The sequence below is a fragment of the Lytechinus variegatus genome, chromosome 3 (assembly GCF_018143015.1).
Source record: "Lytechinus variegatus isolate NC3 chromosome 3, Lvar_3.0, whole genome shotgun sequence".
NCBI lineage: Eukaryota > Metazoa > Echinodermata > Echinoidea > Temnopleuroida > Toxopneustidae > Lytechinus > Lytechinus variegatus.
Window position 1 is genome coordinate 7,895,155 of NC_054742.1, and position 23,361 is coordinate 7,918,515.

At 36.7% G+C, this 23,361-nt stretch overlaps 2 protein-coding genes across 4 annotated transcripts in view; one reads left to right on the forward strand and one right to left on the reverse strand.

Annotated features, from left to right (window-relative positions):
* Positions 1-1,331: 1,331 nt before the first annotated feature.
* Positions 1,332-15,562, reverse strand: LOC121410132 (IQ and ubiquitin-like domain-containing protein). 3 transcript variants are annotated; one of them, XM_041602018.1, is made up of 12 exons: positions 15,456-15,562; positions 12,394-13,032; positions 11,413-11,547; positions 10,426-10,593; positions 8,375-8,706; positions 7,353-7,563; positions 6,780-6,955; positions 5,808-5,978; positions 5,005-5,181; positions 4,490-4,738; positions 3,877-4,062; positions 1,332-3,358 (listed from the first exon to the last, which is right to left on the reverse strand). In XM_041602018.1, the coding sequence occupies exons 2-12, from the start codon at positions 13,013-13,015 to the stop codon at positions 3,191-3,193; spliced, it is 2,595 nt and encodes an 864-aa protein (XP_041457952.1). In that variant the 5' UTR covers positions 13,016-13,032; positions 15,456-15,562; the 3' UTR covers positions 1,332-3,190. The 3 variants fall into 3 exon arrangements, with proteins under 3 accessions (XP_041457952.1, XP_041457951.1, XP_041457953.1); XM_041602017.1 differs by having other exon boundaries at positions 15,212-15,537; XM_041602019.1 differs by having other exon boundaries at positions 15,488-15,509.
* Positions 15,563-15,781: 219 nt separating this feature from the next.
* The window catches only part of LOC121410131 (dynein heavy chain 12, axonemal-like), a 54,264-nt gene continuing 46,684 nt past the window's right edge, over positions 15,782-23,361 (forward strand). The window contains exons 1-3 of the mRNA XM_041602016.1: positions 15,782-15,924; positions 19,953-20,309; positions 21,579-21,605. Coding sequence (XP_041457950.1) covers positions 15,901-15,924; positions 19,953-20,309; positions 21,579-21,605 — 408 coding nt within the window. The 5' untranslated portion in view covers positions 15,782-15,900. The remainder of the gene's footprint in view (positions 15,925-19,952; positions 20,310-21,578; positions 21,606-23,361) is intronic.

The window sequence follows — 23,361 nt, forward strand, 5'->3', positions numbered from 1 at the left end:
GAAGACAAGAGAACCGGCTCTGCTTTTATATACCAGAACTGGGTAATAAAATATTCTATAGATTAAATTCTGTAAGTACAATGAACGCCAAATTAACAGCAATGGTAATGGCACTTGATTGGCTAGGAGATAAACAGAGCTATGTCCGTGGTAATTTTTACCGATTCATTGTCGGCTCTTATTGTTGATATCTTGTTTAAAATCAAAGTTTTACAATCATCAGATATTTATGTCAATTTTGAATGGATACCATCCCATTGTGGTATTCACGGGAACGAAGTGGCAGACCTTTTAGCAAAAAAGGAGCATTAAAAGAACAAGATGAATTACACATTCCATATATCAGAGGAATGGAAAAACCACGTCTTTGATTTATAAAGAAATATGGCAGGCTCAATGGGTATCCTCATCCAAAGCCAAAGGAAGACATTTATTTAGCATAACCCAACGTGGCAGAAACAATTAGTTAACAAGGTCTCATTCGAAGACTTGGAAAATGAAAATTGAATTATTACCAGTATAAATGTAATAAACATGAAAATGGTCTATGTTCCCATTGTCAGGTTCCTGAGACAATAGAATAATTTCAATTAATTACAATGTAAGAAATATGAAAGAGAAATAAGAACTATGCAAAGAAGCCTGAAATTAAACAAGCGAATATCAGATCTAGCAACATTATTGGGAAGAAATGCAGATTACAAAGTCATCCTGAATTATGTGAAAAAAACAAAGAAATTCGAATAAGAATATTCCACTGATCTCTCTCCATCTCTGTCTCTCTCCCTCTTGTTCTGATGATTAATTAGTGATGTGATAAATTGAGCTTCGACGGGCTTGCTTCTCATAGAAGTTTGCATAATATGAAGTACAAAAATGCACAATTTATTGGTGGAGGTAACTTATCTTAAATTATATTGCACCTCGCTATATGACAGGTCAGACTAGTCAAACGCCGAGGACATTGAAGCGGGAATTCAATACACAACTAACTCGGAAACGACCTGGCCCAGATAATCTACTAGATTGAAGGGGGTGAGGGGAGCATTTGGGTCATATGCACATTTTTAGGACATTTTCTAATGCTTGGAAAAAAAAAATGAAGGAGTGCATGTGACTGGTGAGAACATATCCCCACCCCACCCCCTCTCTTGGGAAAATCCTGGATCTATACCCTGCATAAAATTTATCTTAGTACATTTTTGTTTCACTTCACATGCCTTAAATTTAGAGCTTTCTTCAAGTCCTATTCAATCAGAGTGCCTTCATTACAAGTGCAGTTTGCACACAACTTTGTCGAGGACATAGAACACAAAAATTACACAAGAAAATAGTTTGGACTCTTAGGAGTTTTCATTTAATAATTAAATATTTATATATAACAAACATACTGGTATATTACATTTCTTCAAATTTTCTTGTATATTACATTTCTTCTATATACAAAATTAATTCTCACTGTGAATAGCATGAACCATCAAGATTGGGAGAAAAAGCATGTGAAATTTGCTATTGTCTTCTGAAATATTGAAACTGAAACTAAAATCTGAATTGAGACGAATAAGTGAGTCCAAGCTGAACCCTATTTAGTATCACATTTCCCCCTAAGCCAAAACAATTTATTGGAACTGCAATGTTCATGTGCATCACGCTGAAATATAGTTAATGACTTGTGATAGTTTCAGAACTTGGTTCTGCATTCTTTCATGATAACTATAAGACATCAAAGATTCCTGACAAATCATAATCAATGATTGATGTTGATGGACCAAGCAGTATTATAAACTATATCAATTTATGCATGGTGAATTCACTGACAGCTAGTAGAGAGTGTTCACACACATCATTAACATGTCTACCTTAAAAAAGCAATTCAAATATACACCTGTACATATTACCAATATTGTATAACAATAAATTATTTCATAAAAACACACAAAATAGATGAATATGATATAGTACAGTGACCTCGCATGTGGACGGATATGGCATTAAAAATCTTTGGACCATTAAAACAAGACTAATTCCATAGCAATGATAAACAATAGATATTTTATTATACCTCTTTCCAACCCTTAACACTTTGTTTTCCAGTCTTGATTTTGGTAAATGTCAACTTTCATCCTAGATTTTGGAAAGCAAAAATAAACTGATAAATGGCTCCTAGATTCCTACAAGAACACTGATGAAAAACTTGATTGAAAGCATCATGGAACCAACAAGCTAGTTTCCCAGGTCACATGGATAGCAGCTTGTTGGTCAACTTAGTCTATACATACAGGTACTCTTTAAGGAAAAGTGCAGTTTGCGTTTGCTAGAATATACCCGTTTATTCAAATATTCAAATGTTACGCATACTCTTTAAAGCACTGTAGAGCAATAAATTTATTTCAAGTATTGTAGTTATTTATTACAAACAAGTGAAATTAATGCCTTGTTACTAAGTTTCCAATGAAGAAACATGCATGAATTTGAATTACTAAGCCGACAAATTGCATAAGATTGATCAATAATGCAACATAGCTGTGGCTTACATATATGTCATATATACAACGCAGGAACATCCAAATCACTAATCCAAGGCAGTTTCTATACTGTGTGACTGAATGAATAACTTGTCTCTAGTTTTGAGAATATTACCATGTAACTGCAATTAATTCAAAGTTTATTCTTATTCTCAATATTAGAATATTAAAGTATGATTAATTCATTAACTTGACGGATGATTAATACACCAATTGCTATTACACAATAGTGATTTGTTGTGTTTGATTATACTATGCATATGGTTAGAAGAGACTCCTTCATGTTATGTATTACTAGAAACTTTTTTATTCTCAACAAACTGACACTTAACCTTTCAGAAGTGTCATGTCATGCTTCAATGAAAAGATGGAAATATAAGTTACATTGTATAGAAAGGAGTAAGAAAACAGAGTTTTGTTCATAAGGGCAATGTTTTCAGTCAAAGAAGTAGTATTGGTTTGTTTATCTGAACCTTTCACTTGACTTTGATTGCGGACGTGGCCCATTTCATGCTCTGTTTAAGATTGGATATTTAGTAGTGTCAAGGCTTTGAGTGTAGTGTGTAAAGGTCAAGAGTCCTTTCATAAGATTTCATACAGCATTCCAATCAATGAACTAAGCCATCAATGGCAGGTCTAAGATCTCTTTAGATATGGCATGCTGACTATGCTTGAAGTGTTAGTGCAGGCCTATTGGATATGCTCTTTTCCTGATGACTTTTCTTGGCTGCCGTCTCATGCATAACTTGAGCCATACCAGGCAAACGGGAGAAGTAGTTACGAGCTCGTGTATGCTTGGTCTTGATCTTGTGGCAGAAAACACGTCCATAAGCCTGATAAAAAAAAAATGTAAAGAGATGAGACTGGCTTATCAATCTGATCTATATTTTCAAAATCATAATGTAAATTCAGGCTTAAGTGTTCACCTTGATATTCTATACCTTTCCATGAGTACAACATTTTTTTTTATAACTTTGATTAACTGTGACTTAAAACAATGTATTAGATAGCCAAGCGCGATTGGTTTATAGCGCGTCACATGATATGATTGAAATCAGTGTTTATTTCCCAGCCGGTCCATGAATATATTTTTATATGTGTATGCCACTCTCTTGGATTAAATGTTACCAATTACACGGAAATGGCATACGAGGACTGAAGAAGCGATCATTCCGCTGCGCGCTTTGGGAAAATTTAAATCTGGCAGTCCAAAGAATGTTTTTATTACACACCACATCAGTCACTATCTGTATAATATTGAAATAGTAGATATATCCACAGAACCTAAATGAAAGGCAATCATTTCATCAGTAATTATAGAAAATTTTTATGAAATTTATCAAAGAGTTACCTTATCAAGGTCATCAATCTGTGCATGGGCTTTAGCCTCATCCTTGGTGAGTAGGATACAATTCCAAGGAGACCATTCTTCATCCTTATCCCAACGAACCAGTACTAAATCATAGAGATCTTCCCAAGAACTAAGGGCGCTCTGGGTACTCCAGATATCAACCACCAAATAGCGTAGGTCAGCTTCCTACATAACAATGAAAATCACACATAACAAAGATTAATCCACACAATATATTAACAAATTATATTTCAATTACAAAAATGACCATAGCTCCATTATGTACAGTGTATAAATTAGAATTGAATACATATGGCTATATCAATATAAGCTGGGAAAGACTGATTGACACCACCTTCATTTTTTGGTATGCCTGTGATGCTTAGATACACTCTGTGAATGTAATGCTTACTTCAGACTACTTGCTAGAATCCTGCTTGCTGAGCTACAATACGTGAATGTCATTCATTTATTGAAGTTGTTGACGAGGAGATGCAAATTGCATTACCCATATTTGCCAATTTTCACTCCCTTTGATGCCAAGAAATTACAACACTTTTTATTAATTTTTACAGTAGTCACCAAATCACTGACTTGATAATCATAAACCCACCTGTAACAGAAAAGCAATTCTGGAGCCATCTCCCATAGCCTCTTCAGATTTGCGAAGACCCTTAAGCATGAAGCGGAAATGACTGTAGTCCTGTCTGGTCCTGGCATCATTATCCAGCTTGGTACAGCGTCTACATCGTCCAACATTTGAGGAGTTGGAAGCAAGCTGGAATTCTGTGGATGGTAGGTAGCTATTGCAGCTTGGGCAGAAATAGATGTTCTTACGAAGTGTGGACGGATCTTGGGGCACCTGGATGAGGGAGGAAAAGGGAGATATTTTTAGTATGTTCTCAATAATTCAGAGATTTTCATCAGGTTTCTTTTAGGACTGAGAGGTGTGGAATCTCCCTTTGAGATGGGTCAAATTAACCAGAATCTATTAGGGTTATCAAAATATGATTATCAAAAAAATAATTGTAAAATGGTAAGTGTGCTAGAATAACCTATATGATCTATGGGTTCTTATCATAAGTTGACTCTAAAAGCCTCTCAATTCAATGACTATAATATGTTTACCTTGAGTAATCTAGCTGCCTCTGCATTAAAGGTAGGTGTCTTGACATACTGCAGGAAGAGTGTAGCTATTCTCTTACGTAGTCCTTCAAGATTCGACTCTCTAACTCCTCTCATCAATAGATCAGCCTCACGATCAATCAACTGAATAATCTCCTGTGTCAGCTTACAATCATGCTCCTGCAAATGTTGACATGTTTATGCAGACAAAAGTTGAGTTTTATTTTTTTTGTGTGGATTTGAAACTACATTATATTGTTTACTTCAAAGTAAAAAAAATATAGGGTGGTAAAATTCCAAGAACAATAGAAATATCCACTTTTATACTTTTATTAATTCCCTGTGGTTCACAATTCATTTCACCAAGTAAAACATGCAGGGTAAGTACTCAATATAGTGCACTATCCTTCTTAGTCAATGACCCCAAATACCAGTGACAGTTGCATCTAGGGACTATGAGTCTTGAAATTAAATCAAATTATTTTAAAAAGGATAATTAGTAAGTTCATGTATCACATATTTTTTTATAAGATTTTGCACTCCTGTGGCCAGTTTCATATAGAGTTACAACTTTGGAAACTTTGCCATTATGTCAACTACCATGAAACCACAGCTCAGCAGGCAATCACCATCAAGTCCTTATGACACAAGCCCCTAGCACCCCCTAACTAGTGCAATGACTACTTTATTGACATTCCCATATTTCACTTCCAGGAAATATTTGCCTCACCTGGGACGAGTGCAGCGAATAAAAATTAATACCTTATCTAATGATTTCAGTGTTTGGTGGGGGTGATTACACATACCTTGACTGTGTGTTTGAGAGTGAGTAAGACATCCAACCTCTCATCTTGGGTTAGATACTTCATATTGAGACTGTTGTAGATATCTTTGAGTTCCCTTGCTCTGATTGTATAAGCTGTATCCATTTCAGTGTACTTCCCATCAAATGCTTTCCATCTCCTAGGAGCAGCGGCCTGTTAATTAAACAAAATCATTGATCAGTCAGTAGCTGAAAAACAAATGCTTCATTTTCACATTTAATGCTGAAGTAGAAGATCATTTGGTATAAAAATTCTGTTTCTGAATTATAATACCAGTATACAGGGATAATTCATTCAGAATCAAATAAATTCAAAAAGCCCACAAGTGATTCAGACTGAAATATGGAAAACTATGTTCGGTATGTGTAATTACAGCATCACTTTTGCTTATTTGTATCAGACATGTAAATTAAAAAATACTAAAAAGTTCCATACCTGAACAAACATCACTAAACAGACAAATTAATGCAGGATGCCTTGCTATGACTTTACTATTTAATATAAACAAGCATTTATATAGCACCATCTATCTAGAAATAATATATTCCGAGACGCAGTGTTTATTATAATTATTAACTTAGCTTTAGCTCAAGCTGCCTTTCAGCGCTCAGTGCACTCAATTAATCCTGCCAGGTACCCATTCACCTCACCTGGGTTGAGTGCAGCACAATGTGGATAAATTTCTTGCTGAAGGAAATTATGCCATGGATGAGATTCGAACCCTTGACCCTCTGTTTCAAAGTCAGAAGACTAATCCACTGGGCCGCAATGCTCCACTGTATCACTTTTTGCAACCCGGTCCACTAACACAAAGTCTGATCCTACACTTTGTTTTTATGACTGATTAGAAACAATGATTAATACAATCAAAAACAATTTAGCCCTACAATCACTTGCTCAGTTTTGTGGTTTGGGCCCTGCTTATTCAAAATAAAATATGGATAACTGCTGTACCTTATCAAGAAAATTCTGGATAGATCTCTGCTTGTTCTCACTGTCAGCTTCTAACTTGTGTCTTCCTATAGCTGCAATTAACTGGGTCTCTTGGTCCAACAAGTGGCACAGAGCAGCTTTACGTTGTGCACCACCTGTTGTTTCATCAATTTGTGCCAGTTCTTCTTGCCTCCACTCTAAAACATGATAAATTAAAAGAGTACTTAGGTCAACCTTTCATGAGAAAAACTTGTCATCTAGCAGTAATTTAGACTTTTATGATTTAACATCAAATAGCAAAGATCAACTAATCCATCTTCAGGTGAAATGACAGAAAAGTTGATCAAACAATCACTTGATTTTGAGATTTTTTATGTTGGATGAAAATAAGATAACTAATAATGAAATAAAAAATATCAATTAATTGCAAAAAACAAATGATGCATGGTAAGATTGGAATACACAGAAATATGAAGTCATTAATAGCTAACAAAATCACTACTATACAGGTATGTAATCTCAAATAAGTTATATGAAAATCATCGAACATATTATGACATTTCAATATTTTGAGAAGTATTCTTCAAGACTCACTTTCTAAAGCATGGTAAAGCAGATCAAAGTCTTCTTTTGTACGTGGATTCATGCGTCGTTCAAATTCGCGCCTGATGCGTTCTTCCTTTTCCTTGATCTTGCGCATCTCCTCCCGGCGCTCCCACTCACGTCTTTTGACCATGTCTTCCTTAAGTCGAACAACAATATTTTTGGCTTGCCATCTACGGAAATATGACTGCAAGATGATGACCTGCATGGGAACAAATTATGACAAAACAGTTTAGCAGATTAAACATTTTCCAACAAGTATTTGATTAATTACAGAAAATGCAAAGCAATATAATCCTTACATCCATAACATACCTAAAAGGGAAAAAATACAATATGGTACATGAAACATTTGTACCTGAACATATTAGCTCTTTTACACACTTATTGGAAAGATACATACATGTAATCTATTGCATTTTATGAAAATATGTAATAACAATAGCATAGTTCTATTTTCATCAAACAGCATGTAACACTAAATGTATATTAAACCATGTCTTTGGTTTCCAGCTTGCCCGCATACATTGTATGAACTGTCTCCAGTCCTTTGGGAGCATTCCAGAAAGAACTTTCAAGCTTGTAACTACATTAAATTTGTCACACCATAAGGCACCCATATTAAATACCTGGATTTAGAGTAGCAAAGATCAGATTGACATCTTGATAAGGATGTTTGTACTATTCACACAATCAACTCTCGGATTACAAGTAGATGCATATAGTCAGATCCATTACACCACTAGCGTACCTATGGGGGGGGGGGGTAGTTCCCCCCCTCTGATGAGCTTGAAGACCTTTTTTTTTTGCTTGTAAAATTTTTGGGCGGACGAATTTACCCCCCCTGTGAAATATCCTATGTGTGCCACTGCATTACACCATAATGCTTACAATATACTGTAGGTACTACTATAATTAATTTTCAATATTCTACTAAGCTTTTATATTCAGACTTTATCATTCTATGTAACCAAACAATCAATGTCAATGGTAATGTAACTAACTACACATACCTTTTCCAATCGTTTGCTGTGGTATTCATCTGCAGTCTCATACCTCCCAGGTACAACCAGTTTGTCAGTCATATTAGCTACATAGCATCCAATTGTCGTCATCTGTGTAGAGGTATCCAGGGTGGTCTGTTGAAGTCTGTTTTTGGCTGATACTGTCTGAGTATCACGGCAGAACCTTGTGATACCATCATCTGTACGCACTCTGCCTTTCGTTTGCGCTGATGCATTGTGGAATTCCACTCCTGTAAGCCTATGACGGAATCCACCAAGGAAAGGTTTGCGTCTAGTAGTTCGTTCAATTTCTACTACTACATCGTCAACAGTTCCATCCTCTGTAGAAGAAAATATCAAAATATTTACTTGTTTACAGTTAATGATAGAGTTCAAAGTTAGTTTCCAATTAGCACATAAGGAAGGAACTAGAAATACCTGCATAATTTATGAATAAGATTATAACAGTCATTTAGTTAGTTAATTGGTTATAATCCAATTAAAAAAATCAAATCTTAATAAAGGGAAATACAACTCAGATAAAAAGTTCTTTTTAGAGGAAAAGAAAAATCAGACAGTGGAAGTTTGAACAATGTCAGAAACAATGCATCTGGTAGTCTCACCTGAATTAAGCCATTCAATATAGCAGCAGTGCTGACATTGAAAAACAACTATTGAAATGTTATTAACAAAATCCCCACAATTCATATGATGATAATAATATACGCTATGTTCATTGACCCTAAATGACCCTTGACAATGGTCATGTGACTTGAATCTCAAGCAAGATGTTCAATGATAATTGATTACTCTAATGTAAATGTATAAGTAAAATGAACTAGATCTTCAACTTTCAGTTATGATGGCAATTCAGCAAACACCTCCAACATATTCTAAGTTCATTAACCCTAAATGACCTTTGACCTTGGTCATGTGACCAGAAACTCAAGCAGGATGTTCAATAATAATTGATCATCCTTATGTTCAAGTTTCGTGAACTAGGCCCAAGTTATGTAGACATTTAAAAAAACTTAACTTTCAGTTTTAATAAGATTTTGATGTTGATTCCCCCGACATGGTATAAGTTCATTGGCCCTATGACCTTTGACCTTGGTCATGTGACCTGAAACTCACATAATAAATTCAGTGATACTTGATTACTATAATGTCCAAGTTTCATGAACCAGATCCATAAAATTCAAAGTTAGGATGGAAATCAATAAACACCCCCCAACATGGCCAAAGTTCATAGACCCTAAATGACCTTTGACCTTGTTCATATGACATCAGCCTCTGGAAGGATGTTCAGTATTGTACAACGCCTACTTAGCCTGTTGTACGCGAGGAAATAAGACGCTGAATGTCTAACATTCATACCGTTGCACGGCTTTGGGAGGTGATGTCACAATACGGTTTAATCCATTGCTCTCAGTAAAAATGAAGGTGCAATATGCGTATACCCTGCTTGCTAACAATGGTGCCAAGATCATGTGCGTTTGTGGGAATTTGCTTTTCGCTTTCAATAATTTTTGCTCCCTTTTCATAGATTACTTCAAGGAAAAACTCTTGTTTTTTCATATTTTCGCTAGATTCCAAGGCGTTGTACAACACAAATACCGAATATCTTATTCAATGAGGCGTTAGCCTCATTGAATAGAGCATCTTTCTTTCACCTCATGCAAACTCTCGCACAATCGCAATCATGCCTATTCGCTATCTGTATAATACTTGATAACCATTATGCCCAACTTCATGGACTAGGACCAGTTATGATGACATTTCAAAAACTTAACTTTCGGTTAACATTTGATGTTGATGATGCCGCCGCCATCAAAAAAGCGGCGCCTATAGTCTTGCTCTGCTATGCGGGCGAGACAAAAACAATAAATGAAGTTATGACTATTTAAAAGTTGTAAATACTGGTAATCACTACACTAATGGACACTTAAAAATTTTTCTCCTATCTCACAAAACATTTTATGATCAAGTTTGGATTCCCCTTTCAACAATGAATATTAGATAAGAAAATATGAAAAAGTTCTGAAAATAAAGGTACTAACCTCTTTCTATTCTTGTGGTAATGATGTCAGGCATGTTATATTCAGGTTTAGGCTTCGGAGCCCTCAATGGGACATTGACAGGATCTGAAGAGGATATCTCCAGCTGTACAGCTCCATTGGGTCCTACACCAATAGAAGCTAAGGTCATATCTGAACCAACATCAGTTCCTATTAAGAAAAAGACAGTTCAACAAGGTGCTTTAAAAAACAATTTTATGAACAAATGCTTACAATTAATATTAACATTCAGCATACTTTACTCCAGCGGGGGTTTACATGAAAGTGGTCTTCACTGACTAAATTGTCAGCATTGACAATTTCAGTGAAATCCTTGGTTTTTATTGGCAAAGAGGCACTAGCCTCTGACTGTTACTATGGTAACTATCAGAGCAAGTGTACTTGTCAGTGCTGACAACATTCATCTGGGTCAGGTAGAATCTGAAAGCGATTTATGGTTTCATTGAAACAACCACACAAGGATGAATTACTATGAAAATTTAACCTTTTATCTACAATAACACACATACTGTATTGTGTTCGCTGTTGATTTTCAAACACAATTACAAATCACAGAAATAAAGGTCCCCCATTCCCAGTTGTAAAAGTAAACCTCTTTCTGATCTCAATTCAGAAGGAAAGTTGAACACTAAAAAGGTACATTTTAGTAGACCTTCAGCATTCAGAATGCAGCGAGATGCAATCTGAAAACAATTGAATTTTCAACGTTATGCTCATGCAATGGAAACCTACAAAAGAGCACGCCAGAGTTGACCTTTCTTGTGATGGGTCAAACTGTGCAGCAAACTTCCCTGATGAGAGCAGGAAATTCAAAGACGTTTGGATACATATTCAGCTATACATTTTTTACCATGAACCGTGCACTGCTGATTGCGTTGGGTCTGTGTTGTAATGCATTTTGTTGTTGATTATAATGTTAGATAGGCTTGATAACCTTTCTCATTAAAATGAAATTGATATGATTCTTACCATCAAACATAAAGACAAGTTTGTCTGCTGGCATTCTCAGTTCACTAGCTAGATGTTCTTTCAACTCCTGCATAGTTTGTCCTAAAGCACATGCCATGGTTGTAACTTGTCCACTAGGCATCAGCACAAATTTCACTGTAATATAAGGAAATCATAGAACAAACATATTTTTTAAAAATTTGAATTTTAAAAAATCTATTGTAAGGAAGGGTTCGGTAGTAAGCTTTTCACCTTTTTATGAAGTACATATACAATATCTCTTTAATGAAAAAAAAATAATGAGACAAAAAATCAGACAATGGAAAGAACAAAAAAAGTGTATTCAGTCCAAAGGAAGATCAGGAATCCTTCCAGGATAGAGAATTTAAATGCAGTGCAATATTTGCCATATGAGGCTTAGAGGTTCTCATTAATGTATGTATATCCGGATTGATACAGTATGTCTCAAAAAGCTCCTGTCCTTTCATACAAAGTCAGACACTACAAGGGGAAGACTGGACAGTCAATAGAGTATGCAATGAGACGCTCGGGAAGAGCGCCCCAGTGTTAAGTAAGTCTTCGCCAACCTTTGCATATCGCCATTTTGGGTTGTGTACAAAATATATATACATGTAAGGGAAATGGTGGAGGGGTGGAGGAATGGACAATTTTTACATTTACCAGGGTAGAAATTTTTTTCTTCAAATTTTTTAAAAATTAGAAATAAATATGTTTTAGAGGTTTCTGGGTAATAAAACATAAAATTATTCCCAAGTGCCGCCCCTGTGCCCTCTCCCAAATTCCCTTTCTCATTTCCCCCCATATGTTTTATACACAGCCACGTGACGATGTGCAGGGTTTACTTACTCAACGCTGTTGGGTGCCCTTCCCCATGAGCGAAATCAAGCGTTTTAAAAAATCACCAAAATGTCCGGTCTACACCCCTGTAGTGTCTTTTATGATAAAGTGGGACAGCATGAATAAAATAATGAAAATTTGTACCTGATGCTGTAGCATTGACCATCATATCTGGGTCTGGTTGAGGTGATGAAGCATGTGGATCTACCTCATGGGTATCTCCTGTCTCTTCTGTAGCCATACCCATATCCCCTGTGACTGGAGCTACCCCTTCTTCAGTCTGTTGCTGCTGTCCAGACTCTGTTTCTTGAACTGGTTCTTGAATACCCTCTCCAAGATTATCAACATCTTCTTTTACTGCAGCACCGTCAGTAGGTTCATCTTGCCCTCTATCTGTAGCACCAGCTTGAGCTTCCTGTTGACCATCCTGACCTCCTTCAGCAGTAGCTGGATCAGCAGCTTCAGCTTGAGAATCCACATTTTGGGTAACTTGGTCAGCTTCCTCTCCTTTTGCATCACCTAGATGTTCATCTTTATCACCTTGAACCTGTTCATCATCAGCCATAGGAACATCCTCTGGTTTATCTACTTGAATTTCAGTTGCTTGTTCTTCAGATTCCAAGGCATTTTCTTGAATGTCTTTGTCACTTTCTTGAGTTGTAGTAGGGGGTGATTGCTCCACTTCTTGACTTGGTTCATGTATTTCTGTTTGCTGGGATTGATCAACTTCTGCTGGGGCAGGATTGAGTGTTTGTTCTTCAGACATATTGGGAACAGTCTTTTCTGTAGTTTTGGATAAAATAAACATTTTTTTTTCATTTAGATCTAACTTGCTAGATATTTCATCTTTTTCCTTTCTTTTTCTGGCTTTACAACCCAGAACAGAAAAGGATAATATAAATTGATATGAAATCACATATTTCACAAAGCTGGTAAGCTGATTAAATTCTCCATTAACAACTTTATATTACAGCGTTCTGTTTCCCCCACCAAATGGGGGAATAAAGGATTAGGAAGGGGGTGGGGTGTCCGGACACTTTTGATAATTTTGAAGCCTACTCTTTAGTCATCCAATTTACACAAAAAATATTAATTGAATAGTTCTTCTTCAATATTGTTTTCTATGAACACTTTATACTATTAAACTGATGCAACTTCACTTGTTAGCTTTCCCAAAAGGCTGTTTGAAATTGATTATCTGGACGTACAACTATGTATAGAGGAGGGTGTGGTAGCTAACCCTTTTCTCCATAGACACTGTAGTTAAGCGTCATGCAAAGCAAAGGCACTATGGAGGACTTTGATCTATTGACTCAGGGGATGCCGAGGAGCCAGACAAAGAGCTTACAGTGTATCCCTATTCCCCAAAATAGACTGATCTTTCAGTTAACCCTTGCTGCAAGTACAATGTCAAAAATCATGAAAACAGTGAAAATTCTGCTTCATGATCGCAGTACTGTACCCCACACCTACATCTATTAATTCACTGCCGAATCCAAAATGCTGAACGCAAATTGTGCATGGCCATGAGCAATTCGCCATTTTGGATTCGGTGGTGAATGAATACTTGTGGGGGTTGATCTACTGCGAACTGGCTTCAAATTACTCGAACCCCTCACGCTGATGTCTACGATCTTATCCAAAACATGCGCTCTACTCTAGCCTACTGACCTACGCAGCCTCCCCAAATTACAGTAGATCTACTCAAAATTATGGTAGATATGGCCAGTATTCCAGAATGGTAATTTTTTTTTATGATAGTGTCTCAATTAGTGAAAATATTGGCAAAAACAGCGGCAATTTTTTTTATCTTTTGCGTCCGCCCAAAGAAAATCTGAGCTTATATCGACAAGATTCAAGAAATCACCAGTTTGCAAGCAGAGCTAGGTCACCAAAAATATAACTTATAATCAGTAAAAATGTGATAATAACCAAATTTATGGCACTTTTAACTACCATCTAGATCTAGATATAATTATATTCCCTTTGCCTGCTTGATTTCTTTTCTAAAAGACTAAATCTTTGCAAAACAAAATCTTTACGTCTTTCGGATGGTGACGTTAAAGGTCGGTCCCAGAGATGCCAAGTTCAAAAAAATATAATGCGTGAGATTTTCATGACTCGACGTCTCTGTGCGCGCGCGGCCAGTACTTACACTCGTACGCTATGAAAACGAGCGCGCGCATGAGATATGGGCTTCAAAACCATGCGATGCACGCACGCTATTCATCGTATCACGTACTAGCTGTGCGCTGACTGCACTTTTGATTCGTCTCGCGTGCCTCGCCGGGCTAGCGAGACGCGAAGGCGGTCGGCCAGTCGTATATACGGTATAATCTGGCGAATAATGCTACTTTTTCTCTCTTTTTTTCTGTCGGGTCCCGATGCGTGAGAAAAATGGGTGCCATGCGTGAGATCGTGAGACGGACCCTAAATGCGTGAGTCTCACGCACAATGCGTGAGACTTGGTAGCTCTGCGGTCCCAGACGTAAATAATCATATCTGATTGACACACATCTGACAAAACTAAAATACACACACACAACCGTGCACAAATTAATACACTTAAGTCTATTCATCATGATATTTTTCAGCCGAGCGCGTACTAACAATCGATTGTCATAGAATTTTGAGATCCTGATACCAGCAAAACCCTTGACCTAATCTATTTTATAATCCCGTCAAGTGAATGTAGGCCTACTTTGGTTTTTATAATTTTGATTTTGTGTGAATTGTGAAAATCAACTTCATGATAATTTTTGAAAATGTGTGCAAATTATGGTCACCCATCATACTGTGCATGCAGTGGAAACTGGAAAGTTGTCGTCGGTCATGTCAGTCACAATATTAACGCGAGAAATTGTAACGTTAGAACAGAAACTTGTTTGATAAATTATAAAAAAAAAAGTGGTGGGCATGGCCATGGGCGGTGAGGAATTAGTGGGCCGTGTGCCAGACTTACCAAATTAAGATGAATTTGTAAAATCACAGGTTAATAATGCAATCAAGTCAAGAGATGAGGAACTTCGTAGATCTATCTATTGATTTTGGGCCGGATCCGGATCATCTTCAACCTATCTACCGTACCCCGTACGCGCTGCTATGCTGAATTTCGATTGAGCCTTATTACACCGCCTTTTACTAGCCTCGCCCGGCCCGAACCTTTGGCGTCTCTTACTAATGATGTTCCGCTGAATTATACTCACAGCAGTACAAGCGCTAGCGCTATAGCACGTACCCTCGACCTCACACACACAGACACACAAAAACGTGCGGTTGTTTTCAAATGACGTCACGTTGCTGTGCGACCATGAGCTGAACTAAGCCCAATATGAAAGCCTAAAAATATGCTCCTTATATTATAATTTGTATCTAGTATCCTATTTTTTCTTTTTCAAAATATGTATGAATTTTAATTTCCCCTATTTTAATCCGCATATTGTACTTAGAAATTATTTTCAACTCCTATTTTGTAGTCAATTTTGCGAAAACTGTTCGGACGGTTCGGACCATACTGTTCGGCATTTTCCGTTCATTTCCGGAATTCGGAAATTCACCCTAACAACCGAGGAAGCCTTTCGTTCGTCGTCTAGATCTAGTTTTCAATGGAATGCATTTAAAGATGGAAAACATGCGTTATTTGTATGATTGATGTATCATTCACTGGATGCTAACGTAAGTTTGGCATGTCAATTACATATGATACCGTAATGAATGTGAGAGTGTAGACCTTTATCGAATTATGATGTCAATACTGTGTTGTTGCGAAACTGTTCACAATTGACATGACTGAGCTGAGGCAATTACACTGTAGATCTATTCCCGGTGTGTACGATCCTTAAGCACGAATTATGCATAGGGATCATCACGTTTCCATGTGTGTGTATATTGGGTAACAAGACATTTGCTCCTGGAACAATACCTCAAGTGGTGTTAGTGTAGGCTCCACTTCACTACCGGTACCGCTATTTGATGGGGTGACCATAATTTGCGCACATTTTAAAAATTATCATGAAGTTGATTTTCAATCAGAAATTTCTCACACAAGAGTCAAGACAAGACACAGGCACTCATTCAATGAACAAGGTTATGATATAACCTTGTTCTCAGTTATATCTTCATGTGTGGCAAAATAAGGGTGGCAATGTTTGGCTAATTTTCTCTTTTTGTTTGGGGCAAATGCTTGATGTTTTTACACCGACAGTTTCAATTACACCTATTATTCATACAACGTGGCTCTTATTTAAATTTGATACTTTAAATCATTTTTTTCTTAATTAAAAATAGAGATCAAAAAATGAAAATTTTCTTGCCATATTTCTTTCCACCAATAGAGGGCGTACAAAAAATATGCCCAAAATTCAAGTTTTTGAGCGTGCTGGTGAATACAAAAATTATTCCCAAGTTACTAATGAAAAATAAATTGCAACTTTATGGAAATTAGTAATTTTGGTCACAAAAGTGATATTTTAATGATTTTTTTGAAGTGTGTGCTCTGTACAACATTGGCATACCATAGACTCATAGTCCTACCTGTAGATTCCCCACAGGCAGGGTGGTAGCAGTGAACAAGTGGACACAGGCCACAGCTCACAAAAAAAATTAAAATGATGGTGGGCCCCAAGTCTGCGCACCTAACAACTTTGAGTTAAGATTTAACATGAATTTCTTCTTATTTTCACAAAATCTTTTGGTTAATATTGTTCCCTATATTATTAAGAGTAAGTGTACCAAATTTCTCATTAAAAAATGAAACTTGAAAGAAAATATAAGATTTTCTTGAAAACACCTCGGGCAGTCATTTTCAGATTGAAAAAAAAATGATACCCCATGTCTGCGCACTCATTCACTTTGCACACGATGTGGGGATTTTGATGAAAAAGGCTGCACTTTGAGGACGTCACATGACATGCCCCAAATTAATTATTTTTCCACCATTTTTAGTCGGATCATTTGATGAATACCTAGATGTGTTGCATGTGTAAAGTTTGTGCTCGTTGCGTATCTTCTTTTACTAGACTCTAGAGTCGCGCAGATATGCGGGTGCACAGACATGGGGGAACTGACCATAAATACCAGACGGAAGGCAAGATCCCAAAGGCAAAGTCAAATTCGTCTGAGGGAATTATAAAGTAGGTCAAGGGTTTCGCTGTTATCGCGATCTCAAAATTCCATGGCGATCGACTTGTGCGTACTTGGCTAAAAAAGTGTCCAAAAAAAGTGTGACCTTAATTTGCGCACGATCAAGGCTTTAGAAAAGAAATCAAGCAGACAAAGGTAAGATAATTATATAAGATGGAGGGTTCAATGCCCTAAATTCGGTTGGTTTCACATTTTACTAATTTGGAGACCTCTGCTTGCAAACTGGCAATTTCTTGATGCTTGCCGAGATGATACCAGATTTTCTCGCAGCGGACACAAAAGTTAACAAAATTTGCCGATGTTTTGCCAATATTTTCACAAATAGAGACCTTTCCTTCAAGAAAATTACCATTTAGAGTAATTTTAAGTTGCTCTTCCTGTGGGTGACATCAGTTTTTAAAGATATTAATTAGATATTGAAATATTTGACCATGCGCAAAATAAGGTAATGCGCAAATTAAGGTCACACTACCATACTACAAAAGGAGCCGATGTTTTGCCAATATTTTCATTTAATAATAGAGACCTTACCTTCATCTTAGAAAATTACTATAGTATATGGTGAGACCACCTTGAGCGCATTAAAATTATTGCGTATTACAAACAATGCGCGCGGGAGAGTAGGCGCAGTGTCCATAGAAATGGTAAGAATTGATTTTACGAGAAAAAAGCAACAAAAAGTAAAAATTTAGTAGAATTAAAATTGTATTATTGACCAGACCAAAACCCGCTGAAAAACAAAGAAATCTGATAGGAAACGGCTTTAGAACAAATATCCGTCATCAATCGTTGAATCATGTGCTGGAGCTCGCAGTGGAAGTAGTGAGACGATAATTTAGCATGTTTACATCATAGAACTGATTTGGAAGAGTAAGAATATCTCGCCACCGTGACAAGAATCGGCCGTAAACTTAGTGTATCGCGGGTTTCAAAAGATGGGTGCAACTCTAAAATCGTCGTATTCGTTGTTCGTCGATATATACGCGGATTGAATCGGAGTCGCCGAGCGAAAAATGGGAATCTGATCTGCTCAATTTTCTGCACAAATGAGACAAAAAATGTTTAAAAGTGATGAATATTTTCGCAGATACGATGCTTGGAAGATTGGGTGGTCATTAAGGGGTAGTTCCAAACCATACAAGGTAATTTTAAGTCGCTCTTTATGTTGGTGATGTCAATTTTTCATAATATTAATTAGATATTGAGGTATTCGCTGTGCGCAAAATGAATTAAGGTCACACTACCATAAATAATTAGCTGTAAACTTAGTGTATCGTGGGTGGTCGGTTTCAAAAGAGGGGTGCAAATGAGCAAATGTGAAATCGTCGCATTCATTGTACGCTGATTTTTTAATATAGGCGAATCGAATCGGACTTGATCGAAACATGGGAATCTGATCTGCTAAATTTCTGCACAAATGAGACGAAAACTAGGTAAAAGTGATATGTTCACAGATGCGATGCTTAGAAAAGTAGATGGTCGAAAAGTGGCAGTTCCAACCATACTTAGATTATGATGGGGTGACCATAATTATCATGAGGTTGATTTTCAATAAAAAATTTCAGACAGTTCACACAAAGTTATTCAAAATCATAAATACCAAACAGAGGGTAAGATTCTAGGGACAAATTGACGGAATTATAAAGTAGGTCAAGGGTTTTGCTGGTATTTTGATCCCAAAATTCCATGGGGATCGACACTTTTGCGCTCTGCTGTAAAAAGTGTCATAAAGAGGTGTGACTTAAATTTGCGCACGATCGTTTTGCAAAGCTTTAAAAAAAAGAAATCAAGCGGACAAAGATACCCATGGATGCATTAGCCTACGTGCCATCATGCAAGGAAGGTGGGAGGCACAATCTATGCAATACTTCCATGGGATGTTGTGCAATTTTTGGATTTGGCAAAAAAAAAAATTCAAATTGTGCTTTAACACTTACCAAACAATAGGCCTATAGCTATACATATAGTTCCTTCCATGAGCTTCTTATTCTTAGCATTCTGTTAGAAATTAGATAAATTAATATATAATACAACACTGTTGTATTATTAATAGCAATAAATTGAGGGTAGTATTGCATAAATTTATTTTACAGGCGTTAAAGAATATTGCAATGTTTCAACTTACCCCGCGTTCCAACCAACCCCGATCTCCCCTAATCAATTATCACTAATCTTGCATTATGAGCCATTGTAAAACATGTTTTAAAAAAAAATCTATATTTTATTGTTCAAAATAGAAATATTTTGAAAATTCATCCTGCCCAATTGATCTTGGGCCTGGCAGCCACTGTGGAGTGCTAGATCAATGTTTCTCTATCTCTTGAATGCCAAACATCGTACTTACATATATATGTAGTACTTACATGTAGCAGCCACTTGGCCAACTCCCATCTTTTAAAATCTTTTGGTCTGACTCGGCAGGGACTTGAACTTCCAACCTCCAAGTTGTGAGATGGACCCTATACCAACTGAGCCAACGCGATCGGTCAATTACACGTTTTCAGAAATAGAAATTCTTTAATCAGAAATAAATATCACTTTCCCTATTCTGTATTTTGTAGATGTCTCAAGTAAATGGACACAGTCCAATACACAATGGAACCAGGATGAATCAAAGGAGCCCTGGACGTGGTCCCAAGAGTCCTACCCATAATGGAGCACACACAGAGACTGGCGGCTCACACCTGGTCAATGGTAAGCCTCGTCTACCACCCATCAATACACCAGCAAGTATCTTATCCAGCAGAAACTCCAGGGATTATAGCAAGAGCAAGTTAATGACTCACAGGAGATCTAAGGAGATGCAGGGACTGTTGATGGAGAAGATCTACCAGAAAGCAGAGCAGATCAGAGAGGATGTGGAGGAAAAAGCCAGGAAAAGACCCCCTTCTGCAAATGATCCAGATTACCCAACAACGGTAAGAGAAGTTAAGGACTAACTCTGTTCTACTAACTCCAATTTTTCTTTCTAATGAATTTAAGACAGTGACAACTTTCAAGATTTGTCACATTTGTTAGACTTTTTTCATACTTTTGAACCCTTATGTAGCCTATAATTTAGGAGGAGGCTGCATTTTTTGTCTATGCTGTTATGCTCATCACACGTGATACATGTACGTCTGATGTGGCAAAGACTATACGAATTGTGGCTACGAAACAGCTACCGCCTAAACACTCCCGTCTTGCTTTGGATGTTGTTTTTTATTATCGGCAATGAAATGACGCAAGTTTCTCATACAAAATATTCTCATGCGTATGCATGAAGAAGAAATAAATCGGACCAATCAGAAATACGTTGGAAGAAAGAAGGTAATGCGTATAAAGTTATGTGACATGAAGTCACTTTCTTCGTCCAAAATGGAGAGTATGAGTACATGCGAGAAACTTCTGCAAGAAAATTTGGATTATGCTGCCAATAAACTTGGCATTCCTAGTGGAAAATTCTGAGACCTTCAAGAATCTGCCATTGGTATGCTCATTAGTGACGACAGTAGGGATATACTTTGCTCTGCCAACAGGATATGGAAAAAGCGTAATCAACTAGGCAATCCCTCTTTGTTACAATTATCGTCGCACTCACAGCTTTTATGATGGAGATGTCTCAATTCGTTGGCACACGGCCGCCATTTTGAATAAACATGAATATTTATTTGGCAGACAGAAGTGTATAGGCGATGGCTGCTTCGCAGCCACAATAGTAATTTACCACATCAGACGTATCGCTTGCGTTCAGCATAACAGCAAAGACAATAACTGCAGTCTCCGCCTAGATAATACATGTAGCCTAACCCTTATCTACAGGATAATAAAGCATAACTCAAATACCGGTACTACAAAACAGTCTGATCGTTTTAACTAGCCTACCATGGGAAAATACAAGCTATTCAAGTACTATATGAATTAAGAAAATATTTGTCTTTCATTAATATTTTCTGTCTCAAAATGATAAAAACAGTGATTAAAAAATTTGCTCTAATTTTGATTATATTTATCATGTTGACAAGAAAATAATCATTTGTTTATTAATACGGTATTACTTTTCATATGAATACATGTATGTCAGAAAAAAAAAATAAAAATAAAATGAAAATAGAAAATATGAGTATCCCCCAATATTACTGTAGCATACACGTTTGAAGATTACTTTTCTTGTGATTGTTATTCTTTGATCATCAAATGTTCCACAGATGATGAGTAAAGATCGTCAGACAAGGGTAAGATGTGTGTATCTTCTTTGTTAATTTGCTGTTTGTGTCGTGATGTACATGTAATATTAATGCACTGAAATGTGAAGTTATGCTAGAATTTAAATATCATTACTCCATTCTTTGTGTCACTGGTGTTAACATGCAAATTCATTTATCGTATAGCTTTGTTTCTTTCAACCTTATTTATGCTTCCTTTCCACTGCTTTATTTTACTTTCTTATACTGTACATGTTTAGACATGTAATAGGGAGAGGGCACTTCCATTATTTTGTCTTCATTCTGTGATTCAGTAAAAAAAATTGAACCCAGCTTAATTGTATCCCCCGGAGTTCGGAGGATACTATGGATTTGGCCTCGTTGCGCGGCGTCCGCTGCAGAGATTTCTTTGTGAGCGCTCTATCAGCTGCATTTCTTGTCCAATCAACTTCAAATTTGGTATGATGGTCAAGTATGGTATAGCAAAGCGGCCTATTGATTTTGGTGTGGGCGGAGGTCACATGTTAAGGTCAAAGGTCATTTAAAGTCAACATTGAAGTTTACATGCAAGATTCTCTTATGACCTACATGTAATTCCGCAACCGTAAGTCACTTTTCAACCAAACTTGGTTAGTAGATGGACAAGGGGTACCTGCATGCTACATGTATGCTGCAGTCAGAGGTCACAAGGTAAGGTCAAAGGTCATTTTCAGGTCAACATTAGAGTTTACATGCAAGACTCTCTTATGACACCTATTTCTGCAACCGTAACTCACTTTTCAACCAAATTTGGATGGTAGATGGATTTAAAATGAATGGATGGATGGATGAAATATTGAACAGATTTTTAAAAATTAGAGCGTATAGGTAGATGACACCAAAATACAGGCTGGGTTCGAATTTGGAGTCCACAGGTCACAGGTCACAGCTCATTAAACATACGAGTTGGTTTCCACATGTTAACACCAGAATACAGGTCACATCAAATGACATGACTGTAAAATCTTCTTTCTGAGATTATTTTGTCTAAGGTCTAAATCTGTTCATTATATGCATATCAATTGGTGCACAATATTAAGTTCAATCATATTGAATGAATTTCTGATTGCGTATTAAAGCGGGGGCATCTGTGTCCTTTTGACACATCAAATTTCTAGTTTTTCTTCTCTCTCTCTCACTTTGAAATATTATTCATCTTTACTTGGTTTCACTACTGCTACATGTATATTGACTGCACAATGCAGGCGAAACTGCCAGTTGCTGTCCACTTAAAGTTCATCTGTGTAATTGTCTGGTGTGTGGATGCTCAATAATCTTAAAGGAAAATTAAACCTTTGGAGCAAGATGGCTTGTGTGAAAACCGTCAGAAAAATCAAAGAAACGGATCAATGAAAGTTTGAGAAAAATTTGACAAATAATTTGAGAAAGTTATGAACATTTGAAGTTTAGAACTTTAGGTCATTGTAATGTAGATCCTCCAATTGGCAATGCGTCAAAGAAGTGGGATGTCACAAGTGAACAACTTTCCCATGACTTTTGTTTATATATTTCTCTGAAACTGCCTCTTTTATCACATACATTATTAGTTGTATGGGAGGGCATAGAGCTTTTCAATGAATACATTATGGATAAAGAGTTTGTATCACCACAAGAAAGCTAGCAAAAAGATACATTTTGGGGGGGTATTTTACATGTACAAAAGGGAAAGTTCACATTTGACATCACACATCTTTGTCGCATTGCCAATGAGAGGATCTCCATAGTATTAGTGATCAAAATATTCAAA